This window comes from Danio aesculapii, chromosome 23 (genome assembly GCF_903798145.1).
Source record: "Danio aesculapii chromosome 23, fDanAes4.1, whole genome shotgun sequence".
NCBI lineage: Eukaryota > Metazoa > Chordata > Actinopteri > Cypriniformes > Danionidae > Danio > Danio aesculapii.
In genome coordinates this window covers 31595016-31609510 of record NC_079457.1, presented here as the reverse complement: position 1 = coordinate 31609510, position 14495 = coordinate 31595016, and the positions used below count along the sequence as shown (strand labels likewise).

The following is a 14495-nucleotide window of genomic DNA, read 5'->3' as shown; positions in this document are numbered from 1 at the left end:
AGGAATCAGACGACAGAATTTGGAAAATCGATCTACAATGACTAATATGCAAGTATTACCTTCAGACGATGGGAGGTCTGTCATGAAGTCAACTCCTAGGTGTGACCAGGGGCGGTTTGGGATGGGCAAGGGATGGAGTTTTCCTGCAGGTAGATGACGAGGACTCTTTGACATGGCACATTCTCTACAGCCTTGGATGTATCTCCTCACATCCCTCGCCATGTTCGGCCACCAGAAGCGTTGGGATAGCAGCGAGAGGGTGTTGTTGGCCCCGGGATGCCCTGTGCCCAGAGAGGTATGACTGGAGTGAATGAGATCTACCCGTTGATTTTCAGGGATGAAGCGTCGATTGGGGGGACAGCCCGGCGGAGTTCTGGACTCTGGGGTGGCGACAACTGTTGGAGCAGACCAGGTGATGGGACAGACAGTGATCTGATCTGGGAGAATGTTGGCCGGGGTCTCACTTGTTTCCTGTTGGTCATGGATTCTGGAGAGTGCATCCGCCCGGATGTTTTTGGATCCTGGTCGATATGATATGGAGAATTGAAATCTGGAGAAGAATAAGGACCACCGGGCTTGACGAGGACAGAGTCTTTTCGCCTCTTTCAGGTATTGTAAGTTTTTATGGTCGGTAATCACCTGGAATGGGTGTTTAGCTCCCTCCAACCAGTGTCGCCACTCCTCCAGGGCAAGCTTGATGGCAAGAAGTTCACGGTTCCCGATGTCATAGTTCTTTTCCGCCGGGCTGAGCTTACGGGAGAAGTAGGCGCATGGATGGAGTAGTGAGGGATTCCCATGGAGCTGGGACAAGATGGCTCCTACTCCGGTGCTCGATGCATCCACTTCGACCACGAAAGGTAAGTCGGGATTGGGGTGAGTCAGGAGTGGAGCCTGCGTGAAGGACTTCTTGAGGCTTTGGAAGGCTGCGGCCGCTTCGGGTGGCCAGGATAGCGTTTTGGGTTGATTCTTTAGTAGGTTGGTGAGCGGAGCGGTGATCAGACTGTAGTTGTGGATAAAACGTCGATAGAAATTGGCAAACCCTAGGAATCATTGGAGTTCTTTAATGGTTTTCGGTTCAGGCCAGGAGATGACGGAAGTGACCTTCCCCTCATCCATGCGAACCCCTTGTCGATCAATGATGTATCCGAGGAACTGAACAGATGGTAAATGAAATGAACACTTCTCAGCCTTGAGATACAATTTGTGTTTCCTTAAGGTTTGTAGGACCTCCGCAACGTGGTGGCGATGTTCGGCCTCACTCCGGGAGTAAATCAGGATATCATCAATGTAGACGATGACGGAGATATGGAGGAACTCCCGGAGGACTTCGTGGATGAAGTTCTGGAATACGGAGGGGGCATTGACCAAACCATAGGGCATGACCAGGTATTCGTAGTGCCCAGTAGGGGTCACAAACGCCGTCTTCCATTCGTCCCCCTCGCGTATTCGTACCAGGTTGTATGCGCTGCGGAGGTCCAACTTAGTGAATATTCGGGCAGATCGGAGTTGTTCCAGGGCCGCAGGGACGAGAGGAAGTGGGTACCTGAACTTGATGGTGCCTTGGTTCAGAACTCGGTAATCTATACATGGCCGCAGCCCTCCATCCTTCCTGGCCACGAAGAAGAAGCTTGAGGCAGCGGGTGACGTGGACTGGCGAATATACCCCTGACTCAGAGCCTCCTGAATGTACTCCTCCATGGCCTTAGTTTCTGGAAGGGACAACGGGTAGATCCTACCTCTGGGCATAGGAGCATCAGGAAGCAGGTCAATGGCGCAGTCCCATGGCCGATGTGGAGGTAGCTGGGAAGCTCTCTTGGGGCAAAATACGTCCTCGTATGAGGAGTAGATCTTCGGGATCTGAATGGATTGTTTCTCAACTGGACTTTCGACAGACGTGACGTAGACATTTATGGGTCTCTGGATCTGCAAGGGTAGGTCAGGAAAACAGCTGGAGACGCATTCTTTACCCCATCTTTTGATTTCTCCGGTGCCCCAAGAGAGGATGGGATCATGCTTCACCAGCCACGGGCGCCCTAGGATGATGTCCATTGATGCTCCCTCCAGAACCAGAAATTGAATTTCTTCTTTATGAAGTAACCCTACTCTGAGGGTTACGGGTTCACATTTACGATGGATACGTGCCTGGGAATGGATATCGGTGGTTATAGGTTGAATATGGTAGACGTGCGTCAAGGCTTCGGTGTGGAGCTGGAGGCGGCGACAGAGGGCGTGCGAGATGAAATTTCCGGCTGACCCGGAGTCGATGAGGGCCGTGACTGAAATAGAGACAGAATGGGCAGTTAACTGAACATTGGTGGTGAGAGGGTGCATTTTTTCAACTGGAGAACTGAATACACTCACCAATGAACGTACTGGACGAATGGGACAGTCCAGCCTGACATGTCCTTCGGCACCACAGTACATACACAGACCCCGGGTCAGCCTCCTCTGTCGCTCAGTAATCGTAAGTCTACCAGACTCTACAATCATAGGTTCTGGTTCTGAAGGGACGACTGGCTCTGGCGGACGAAGGAGTGCTTGTGAGATTGATGGGAGATCATGCTGGTAGACCTTCAGACGATCAGAACATCGAAGTGATTGTTGGATGAATTTTTCCAACCCCATAGTATCGTCGAGGGCTGCCAGCTGTAACCTCAGGTTGGGCTCCAATCCGAGCCGGTAAGTTGTTAGGAGAGATCGCTCATTCCATCCACTAGCAGCAGCCAGAGTACGAAATCGGAGCGCATAGTCCTGGGTGGACATGGCTCCCTGCTTAAGATGATATAATTGTTCTCCGGCTGCTACTTCTCCATCTGCACGACCAAAGACATCCTTGAAATATGTGGTAAAACTATGAATGGAATTGGTTACCGGCCCAGCTTGCTGCCAGATGGTCTCAGCCCACCGGAGAGCCGACCCAGAGAGAAGGGAGATGATGAATGCAATTTTGGACTGATCTGTGGGGTATAAATCTGGTTGCATTGTGAATATCAGGGAACATTGTAATAGAAAGCCATTGCACTCCTCCGCCCCGCCAGAGTAGGGCGCTGGTCGAGCCATGGGACTGGATGAGTGGGTGGACGGTGAAGAAGTGCTCGGTGCTGGTGGTGCTTCGGGAAGTGGAGTAGCTGGCATTAACACTCTCTTCAGGGAGTCCACCAACTCCTGAATGGGATCGGGAGTGCTCATGCTGTAAACTGTAAGGTCCGGTCTTCTGTTAGGGAAGCAGACGGACAAGTTAGGTGAGTATATAATGAAAGATGTTTATTACAGCAGCGGAGCATACGAGGATAACAAAGGGGATGTGATTGTAGTATTATTGAGATGGTATTCCTTCTTCGGAGCAGGATGGATGACAGACACTGAGGGAGACCGAATGCACACACCAGAGGGCTTGTGGGGAAGACAGACTGAAGACACACTCAATACGGACAGGACACCGGGAACACTGGACAGACTGGAACAAAACAGAGATCAGGTAAGTTCAAGATATGAGAGCAATGTGATAGTGACTACCAGGAGGTACTCGCTAGGAGTCCGCTTCATGGGAACGAGACCGGACACTGACTGAAGTGAGGTGTGTGCTTATATAGTGAATGGAAGTGATTGGGTGCAGCTGTGCGTGGTTAATACTCAGGTGACGGTGATCGTTGCGTGATGCTGGTGGAAGAGCCTGGCCAATCCGTGACAATTAGGTTAGATTTAGGTCAGGATGTCAGGTCACTAAATGTCTAAGAAGCGTCTAAGGACAATGTAATTTTGACCTCCAATGACGACGTCAAATTATGTTGATATTTGGTTGATTTTAGGTTGTGTTAGAAAGTGACCAAAATCAAACGTTTGACAGATGTCATAGTGGTAAAGTCCACACAACGTCAAGGTGTAACATAATTAGATGTTGATTTTTGGTTGATTTTAGGTTGTGTTAGAAAGTGACCAAAATCCAACGTCTGACAGATATCATAGTGGTAACTTCCACACAACGTCAAGGTGTAACATGATCACGTTCTCTACTGAGAATCGTACCGCCCCCAAAACACACACAAGTGAGAATGGTGGCAGCAACAAAAGTGGACATGATGTGTTGAATTCACTCGTCCCCACCAATGTCAAGAGCAAACCTACGCCTTTGCCAAAATGTCACTCACTCATCAATATTATGGAAAACGCCAGTCTTGCTTTGTGGTGCGTTTCCCAAACAACTACGTAACTCGCTGCTGAACTATCACAGTACGATGCTTCGTTTAGGAAAAGAAGGATGTAGTGACGAGTGTTTCCTAAAACCTGTAGTTTCTCTGTCACCAATCCATCATTTGAACCAGGTTAGTTATAACGTAAAACGCCCATAATGACACTCTAAATGGGGTGAAGTAACTACGAAGGGAGCGCAATTGTAAACAGGAAGATCGCTAAAAATGAACTTTAAAAATACTCTGTAAGCAAATTACACCTAAGAGTTTTGACTAATGCTTTTTTAAAAATCATTCCAAGTTTAAATGTTAGAATGTTCTAAGGGCATAGGGGGGACCTTTGGTTGTGTTTAATAGTGGTATATAAATAAAATTGACATTGACATTACTAAATTTAACTTGTTTGTTTAAATTCAGTCCATATAAATTGTTTGCAACCACTTACCTTAAAAATATAAATCCAATCAAAACATGCAGGAATATTTTTTTCAATTTCTTGAATTATAGGGTCATTCTAACAACAAACTAATATACTTTAGATGTGTCTTTACTTTTGCAAAGTTAGTGATATAGTTGGGAGTTGTATATTCTTAAAACAACAATTACAGTATTATTATTTATAGATATTATATTTTACAAAGGTGTAAAAAGTATTGACCTCAAGCCTTTAAAGAATAATGTAAAAAAATAAAAGTTTGTGGTCTGTCCTCAATTGTTTTGTTAATTTGAACCAAAGAGTGAAAACAAAGAGGTTTTGAAAAGCATCTTTTGCAATTGAGACTTGAAATAAATAGTTTATGACTTATGAATATAACTCGGTATCACATATCCCATATAAACATACACATTCATGCACAAAAACACACACCACTGGTGTCATATGAATTCCCAGACGGCAAACAACCAGTGTGTTTCCTCTTAAAGGCTGGAATGTCACGAACACAGAATAAAAGAAAGAACCGATACCCTTATCCTGCTGATGTCTAGTGTTTTAGAAAGGAAGAGAACTAGAAGAAGCCAGTTCTCTTTGAAGCAGGGCAATTAGCAGAGCAGACTTTATGTCACCTTCAGTAATATGGGATTGATCCTCTTTGTCTCTCTGTCTCTCATGCAGGCTCCATGCAGGTCATGAATAAGACCCGGCGGATCATGGAACAGGGTGGAACGCACTTCTCCAATGCGTTCGTCACCACACCCATGTGCTGTCCGTCACGCTCCTCCATGCTGACGGGGAAATATGCCCACAACCATAACACCTACACAAACAACGAGAACTGCTCTTCGCCTTCCTGGCAGGCCCAGCATGAGCCACGCACTTTTGGAGTTTATCTCAACAACACCGGCTACAGGACAGGTGGAGAATATTCACAAACACACACCGAAAGGATCACTTGTGGTTAAATTGGCATGTTATTGCCACTAGTGTTTAAAATTATGAGGTCTACTTATGGTTTTGGGACTTTTTACAAAAATGTTACTATTAATAATAAGGCTCTGCTGCAAATAATCCATACACACTACAAAATAAAGGTACAAAAGCTGTCAATGGGGTGGTACCTTGTCAAAATGTACACTTTTGTACATTAAAGATGCACATTTGTACCTTAAAGGAACATTTTTATACCTGTAGGGTATACTTTTAAACCTTTAAGGTACTATAAGGTACACATTTGTGGACCTGATAGGTATAAAAGTGTAGCTTTTGAAAAGGTACCACCCCAGTGACAGCTTTTGTACCTTTATTTCTGAGCCTATACTGTACATGGTGAAAACTGAGTTAGACATATGCTTGACTTTGTGTTTTATTTTTATCCATCATGACTCAATGGCATTGATATAACTACCATGTGGCCAGAGTTTATTGCCCTTTGAGTTCCCCATGTTTTGTTCCTCAGATTATTTTCTACAGTAGAGTAATATTCAATATGAATCCTGCAGAACAACGTGTTTTGGGTTTTGGGGGTCATTCAAGGTCTGCTGAAAATAGTTTGATTATTTTAATAAGTTTTCTTTCCATATTAGATAGGTTAAACTGTGCAGAAAATAATGTCACCTCATTATACCTAGTTAAAAAAAAAACTAATTGTTTACAATTTAACAGAAGTTATTCCATAATTTCTGCAAAACGTCTTAGGGTTTAGGATAAAGAATACAATTAAAGTAGAAAAAGTACTACAGCAATGCACAGTGCAGTAACATACATAGAGTATGCACTTATACACTTAGCAGCATGGTAAATAAATTTAGTGTCGTCCCAAATGTAGCACTAACAGTTAGAATAAAAAGAATAGTTCACTGTGAATGCACAATTTACACTGTTTATGCTACAAAATAGCATAGAATAGTGCATAAGTATGCAATTTGGGATGCACCCAAAGTAGACTAGAGTGCAGTACTGTATAGTAGCAAACGTTACGGTTACTAAAGTAACCCTTCGTTTCCCGGGGGGAAAACAAGCCAATGAAATGCCAATGAGTTGGCGGCGTCAGCGTGCACAGCTGGCGTCAATGACAAACAGTCATGCTATAAAGACGCAGCCAGTGCCATGCTCGACATCCTTTTCTAGCTGAAGAGACTTTCACGCTCAACAGCTAAGGGACAATCGTTGTGGCGAAGGAACATAGCATTTTCGCCTAACCCCCAACCCCTACCCCACACCCCACGGTTGAGCTCATCCGGGATGTGAATAGCAAGCAGCGACTTCTGCCGCGTATGACTCTAGAGGAGCAGACGGCGAGCGAGCTGAGACATGCGGCCGGAGCGTATACCCCCCATAAGGTTGATATACGCTACCACCGCTGTGCTGTCCGTCCTGACCAGCACCTGTTGCCCCCTCAGCACCGGTAAAAAGCGGCGCAGAGCGAGAAACACTGCCAACAGCTCTAGGCAGTTGATATGCCAATGCAGCTGGGTTCCCTTCCACAGGTCCGCAGCAGCATGCCCGCAACACATGGCCCCCCAACCCGTACTGGAGGCATCTGTCTAAATGACAACATGCCTTGACGCCTGACCTAGGGGCACTCTGGCCCGTAGGAAGGAGGGTTCCCTCCAGGGGGTGAGGGTGCAGCGACACAGCGCAGTGACAGTTACTCGGTGTGTGCCTGCGTGCCATGCACGCCAGGGGACCTGATCGTGAAGCCAATGCCGTAGTGGTCTCATATGGAGCAATCCGAGCGGCGTGGCCGCGGCTGCGGATGCCATATGCCCCAGGAGCCTCTGAAAAGATTCAGGGGGACCACCTTTTTCCTGTCGAACTCTCTCAGACAGTTCAGCATTAGCTCGGCGCGTTCTCGTGAGAGGCTTGCATACATGGTGATCGAGTCCAGCTCCAACCCGAGAAAGGAGATGCTCTCCACGGGGGCGAGCTTGCTCTTTTCTCGGTTAACTTGAAACTACAACAGGCGGAGGTGTCGGAGCACCTTGTCTCTATGCATAATCAATTGCTCCCGAGAGTGGGCTAAAATCAGCCAGTCATCGAGATAATTGAGCATGCGGATGCCCGCGAGCCGAAAAGCCGTGAGGGTACCCTTCGCGAGCTTGGTGAAAACCCGAGGAGACAGAGAAAGCCCAAAGGGGAGGACCCATACTGCCATGTTCGACCTTCGAACGCAAACCGCAGTTTTGTGGTGTGGAAGTACGGAGACATGGAAATACGTGTGCTTCAGGTCTATTGCTGCAAACCAATCCCAAGGACGAACGCATCGGGTGATGCGCATCTGCGTAAGCATTCTGAAGTGCAGCCTGTGAAGGCAGCGGTTCAAAATGCACAGATCTAGGATTAGTCATAGCCCACCGCTCTTTTTGGGCACGATGAAGTACGGGTTGTAAAACCCGCGCTCCATCTCGGCTGGAGGGACCGTCTCGATTGCATCCTTCGCCAGGAGGACAGCAATCTCCTCTCGCAAGACATGGGTGGACGCCGGGCTGACCCTGGTAAAATACACGCCCGTGAACCTGGGAGGCCGTTTCGCGAACTGAATCGCATAGCCGAGTCGTATGGATGAGCCATTGCAATGGGCTGGCCTGCGCTAACCAGGCAGGCAGAGCCCTCGCAAGTGGTCCCACTCAGCGGCGGGGCAGCGTGGAGTGAGTGGGCTCACCCGGGGAGCGCTGGGGTCCCACGGGAGAACAGGAGACGAGATGCTCACGTCTCGCACCCAAACTCCAGAGGAGGGGCTGGGAGTGGGAGAGAAAAGAGACCGTTCTCTCACACCCCGTGAGCCATTGGCGAAACACACCAATCCTGCGAGCTGGAAAGCATAGCGTCCCAGACTGGCAGTGTTCGGGCTGTCACATCCAGAGAAGGGGAAAAATGCGGGTTATAATCGCCCAGTAATAATGGCTGTGTACAAAATAACATCAATGTTTTCAAAGTTCACTGCGAAGGGAGCACAATTGTAAACACGAAGATCGCTAAAACTGAACTGTCAAAATACTTTGAAAGCAAATTACACCTAAGAGTTATGACTTTAGGTGTAATAATGCTTTTTTTAACAATCAAGTTTAAATATTAGAATGTTCTAAATGAATAGAGCATAGGGGGGATAACTGGGAATAGAACACAGCCAGGAACTATGTTTCTAACTACAGCTCTAGAGGTGTAGTTGCAAGCATAGAAGTTTGTGACAGTTTGTGAATGTTTGTTGGAACGACAGATTTGGGAAACACCAATCAACAAGTTTGTTTGAAACGACAAAACTTGCGACCTTAGTTGGCTAATAATGGTTTTCGGAAACGCACCCCAAAATGATTTAGACTAAATTAAAGTGGAAGAGCATAAACAGAACAAGAAAGACAAGGCTAAAGGAAAATAGATGAGAAGAATAATGTAGAATAAAGCACAGTAGCAGAGTGACTGTAGAATAGAGATGAGCAGAGTATACTGACATAAAGAACAATAGTCTAGCTATGAATAGAACTGAGCAATAGTCCGAAGTGGAGTACAATAGTGTTGAATTGATTTAAGTAGAGTAGCATAGAATGAAATAGAGTTGAATAGAATGGACTGAAGTTAGTTAGAATAGCCTAGAGATTAACAGGATAATGAAGAATCCATGCAGAATAACACTTATGTGGAGTAAAACAGAGTTCATTCATTCATTCATTCAATTTTCTTTCTGTAGTCCCTTTATTAATCTGGGGTTGCCACAGCAGAATGAACCGTAAACGTAAGCGGATGAACTTCAGCTTCAACCCATCACTGGGAAATATTAATACACACTCATTCACACATATACACTAATGACAATTTAGCTTACCCAATTTACCTATACCATATGTTTTTGGACATGTGGAGGAAGAACAGAGTTCATTTGAGTGAAATAGACTAAAGGGGAGAGTAGCCTAAAGATGAATAGAATCGTGTAGAACAGTGTTGACAGAAGTAGAGTAGATAGAATTGATTAGACTAAACTGAAGTGAAGATGAATAGGTTAGAAATGTTTAGAATAATGAAGAACAGAGTAGCAGATTGAAGTAGAGTAGAATAGAGTCAAAGGAATAGTTCACCCAAAAATCATTTTAGAACCAATCTAGTTTGAGAATTGATTGAAGAATGTTGAAAACCTTTAACCATTGACCTCCATAGTATTTGTTTTTCCTACAATGAATGCGAATGTTTACATGTTTATGACATTCTTCTTTTGTGCTCAACAGAGTTTGGAATAAGTGAATGGTGAATAAATGATAACAAATTTTTCATTTTTGGGTCAACTATCCCTTTAAGTTGACTAGACTGAAGTAAAACAAATGAGACTGGAGATTATTTTAATAATGTAGAAGAAAATAGCACAGACAAAAGTAGTGGATAATAGCCTATGGGTAGAAAAAAATGGAATATAATTGAATAGAGCTCCATACAGTATACTAAAGAATGACCTAACAATTTCTAGAATAATGTAAAGTTAAATAGTATAGTAAGGCAAGGCAAGCCAAGTTTATTTTATAGCACTTTTCATACACAGTACAATTTAAAGTGCTTTACATAAACGGGAATAAACGAGACAATTATAAATAAAATAAAAACAAATAATATAAAACAGCGTACAGACAAGTACAGACAAGTTTTTCAATATTCCAAAACTCCGGTGTATCATAATTTCACCCCCAACTGAAAATAATAACTTGACTTCTGTTTGATCATTTGGAAACGTGGCAGAAGGTAGATTTTTCAGATGAATCATCTGTTGAACTGCATCCCAATCATTACAAATACTGCAGAAAACCTATTGGAACCCATTATGGGGGTGTGTGAGAGTTCTCCAGAGTGGATGGCAACAGCAACATCCTGAGGTATCAAGACATTTGTGCTGCCCATTACACTACAAACCACTGGAGAGGGCAAATTCTTCAGCAGGATAGCACTCCTTCTCATACTTCCGCCTCCACATCAAAATTCCTGACAGCAAAAATTGTCAAGGTGCTCCAGGATTGGCCAGCCCGGTCACCAGACATGAACATTATTCAGCGTTTCTGGGGCAAGATAAAGAAGTAGGCATTGAAGATGAATCCAAAGAATCTTGATGAACTCTGGGAGTCCTGCAAGAACGCATTCTTTGCCGCATGCAGTCCTCTAAGCTCATGGGAGTCTTACACAATATTAACTCTTTTTCCACTGCACCATGACTTTATATTCTATACTCTACATTATTTCTGTTAAGTGACAAGACTTTTGTCTTAGCAAAGTCAGACCTTACTGTCCTAATTAAATAATTAAAAATCAAGGAATGATCATATTTTATTTTGGTAAAATAGGCGTAATCTCGAGGTCTTTGCCTTTCATATAAGCCACTTCTGATACCAAATGAACAAATAGAAGTCAAGTTATTATTTGTTGTTCCTAAAACTTGGATAAGCAACAAGACATTTGTCAGGTAGTGTAGAGTACTGTAGAGTTTAACAGAGTTCAAAAGTTGACTAAAACTGAGTAGACAAGTCTAAAATAGAGCAGCTTTTAAAAGATTGGCTACTAGACTAAAGTAGAGAAGTTTGCCATAGAGATTAGTAGGAGCAAGACAAACATGCATATAATAAAACTAGAACTAAGTAGATTGAAGTAGAGCAATTTTTGTAGTGTAAACCTCATATTGTTGGACTCTCCAGAACATGTAAAACATACTCTTTCATGATGTCTATCTCTTTTTTAACACACCAAATCATTATAATGCATAAACCTTCCCTAAAAATAACAATCAGGCATCAATGTAGAATTAATTTCATAGATTGAGCTCTCATTCATTTCTGTTTGATCAGTCAGAGAAGTGTCTGTTGGTTTTTTCACACACTCTTGGTGGAGATTCAGTGTGACAGCCCCTCAGGTCACACACACACTCTGTCAAACATACTCTCACAGACTCTTGCACGAACATTGACATAATCGGCCTCTAACAGATGATTTTCATTAAACCAAAAAAAAAAACCTCTGGGCTGTAATAGATGATTTTGTGTATTCGTGTGAGCGTGTGATATTGTTTGTTTGTGACACAGACATCAGGCACAACCACTATGTGTATGTAAACATAGCATAGCCAGCTGTGAATGTTCAGTTTGTACAAACACAACAAACACCCTCACACACACACCTGGCAGTGAGTCAAGCTTTTAGTGGTAACAGTGATCCATTAGAGCACACTTCCTCTATGAGAGAGACTGGCCCTGACCAACATCCCCTCTAATGTAATGTTTCCAACACAAATATTCATCCATCTTCACGAGGCTCCCTGTACTCCATTTATCTGCATCTGTGTTCTGTCCACAGGCCCATTGTATTTTAAATACAACTTTTGTTGTTTTTAAATCTGAAAGTTTGCACAACTTCAGCTTCCAATCCTATCATGATCATAACTTAATACTCATTGAATATGTTTACATGGGCACCAATAATCTGGTTTTAATACGATTAAGACAATACTCTGAAGAGTCTACCATGTAAACAGTGATTTTTGATTACCTTCATCTGACCAAAGTTATAATCAAACTAAACAGAAATTGTATTAAGACGTGGAGTATGCGTCTTTATTAAAGTGCAGTACACACCTTAAATCAAACTATTACCATCATATAGGACTTTTCGCTGTGTTTTGTGAAAGGATATTCCTGTCAGGATATTGATATTATTCTCTGCACCTACTGAATCAGTAAAGGATCACAGACACACACATCGCCAAATGCGGAGTTTTTTTTCCCATTCATTCGGCGTGCGGTATCAAAAATTCCATTAAAACACAAGTCCTTACTTTATACTTGCATCCAATATCTCGGTTTGTCACAGGGTCATAAATGAAATGTTTATAAATAAAAGTGAAACTGTCGAAGTGCAGTTAAAGTCGACAAATTAAAAATGAAACATCCAAAATTATATGAAACTCCAGAGGAAGCATACATAGCATGGTGATGCTATGATGTTAATCAGTCTATGTGCTATGACAAGTAAAACTCATGTAAACAACTTGAGCATATTATTGTCTTGTGCAGTTTAAGGCACATAATGTAATTAGTGTACTCCATGTAAATGTACTAATTGTATTCCTCTTCTAAACTCAATATCTATTCTATTCTATCTACTGTGCTTTCTGTTAATCTCGTTTGCTGTACTAAACTTTATTTTCCTCTACTAGTTTGATTCAGTTGTGCTACTCAGATTGTATCCATGTTCCATTCTATTCTATTCTATTCTATTCTATTCTGTACTCTTTTTTTGCTCTGTACCCTTTACAGAGTGTAATCTGTACCCTATCCTATTATCTATTCAATTATATTTTACATTCATTCATTTTCTTTCCGGCTTAGTCCCTTTATTAATCTGGGGTGAACCGCCAATTTATTCAGCATTTGTTTTATGCAGCGGATGCCCTTCCAGCTGCAACCCATCACTGGGAAACACAAACACACTTATTCACATACACATACACTACAGACAATTTAGCCTACCCAATTCACCTGTACCACATGTCTTTGGACTGTGGGGGAAACCGGAGCACCCGGAGGAAACAAACGCGAATGCAGGGAGAACATGCAAACTCCACAAAGAAACGCAAACTGACCCAGCCGAGGCTCGAACCAGCAACCTTCTTGCTGTGAGCCGACAGCACTACCTACTGCGCCACTGCATTGCCTTATATTTTACAATTTTCTACTTTTTTTCTTTGGTGCACTCTACTTTTTTATTTGTTTGTTCTACTAAACTTTATTTTCCTCTTCTCAGTTTGATTCTGTTATGTTTATACTCTTTGTACTATACAGTTCAGTTCTCTACTCAGATCTTATCCATGTTCTATTCTATTCTATTCTATTCTATTCTATTCTATTCTATTCTTTTCTGTTCTATTGTATTCCTGCTTTGTGCATTTTTTTCTGCTTTGTTGTGCTGCACTCTTATCTACTCAACTATACCATACACTATTCTACTCAATCTTCTTTTGTGCACTCTACTGTGCATTCTATTTATTTATTTTTGTTCTACTACTCTAATTCAGTTTTCCTGGACTCAGTTCAATTAAGCTCACTCACAATGTATCTTACTCTGTCATTTTCTTCTCAAATCTTGTCCATGTTAAAACCTATCCATCATCAATTCTATTCTGTACTACTTTTCTGTTCTGATGTACCGGTCTCTATTCTAATATCTACTCAACGACAATCTAGGGGGTCACACACCGGATGCATTTTAGAATTCTAAACATAGATTTTTATCAGGGTATGCACACTGGCGCCACAAGTCGGTGGCTGTCCGCGGTGCCCAGCTACAACTCAAGACCCTGTTCATATTTCTGCCACGCCACAGAGCGCCATATGAATAGTTTCAAATTAAATAACATTCGAATGTGCGCGTCTGGTGTGCGATACTTCCAACTGTCATGTGTGTGCCATATCGCAGTGCATCTGGTGTGCGACTCCCTTCTGTATTAGATTCTATACTCTACTCTGTGTTCAACTCTATTTTGTTCTACCCAACTATTTTTTTCTCTTCTCAGTTCTATTCTGTTGTGCTTATACTCACTGTACTCTACCCTGCTCTTTTCTTCTCAAATATTGTCTGTTTTATTGTATTCTAACCTATTCTGTCTCTTTCTGATCTGTGTTTTTTTCTGCTCTAATGTACTCTATATATCTATTATATCTTATAATTTTTTCTGGTCCGCTTTGCTTTTATTCAACTCTATTTTGTTCTACTTAACTTGTTTTTCTCTACTCGGTTCAACTGTGTTATTCTTATTCTCACTGGACAGATCTTGTCTGCGTTCTTTTCTATTCTATTGTATTGTTTGATTTTATTATATGTATATGTATTTACATTATATGTATTTA

At 42.7% G+C, this 14495-nt stretch overlaps 1 protein-coding gene across 7 annotated transcripts in view; it reads left to right on the top strand.

Moving 5' to 3' along the window:
- The window catches only part of sulf2b (sulfatase 2b), a 371838-nt gene that overhangs the window by 303581 nt on the left and 53762 nt on the right, over positions 1–14495 (top strand). For all 7 annotated transcript variants that reach the window (XM_056449039.1, XM_056449041.1, XM_056449042.1 and 4 more), the window contains one exon: positions 5305–5544. In XM_056449039.1, the coding sequence (XP_056305014.1) occupies positions 5305–5544 (240 nt within the window). The remainder of the gene's footprint in view (positions 1–5304; positions 5545–14495) is intronic.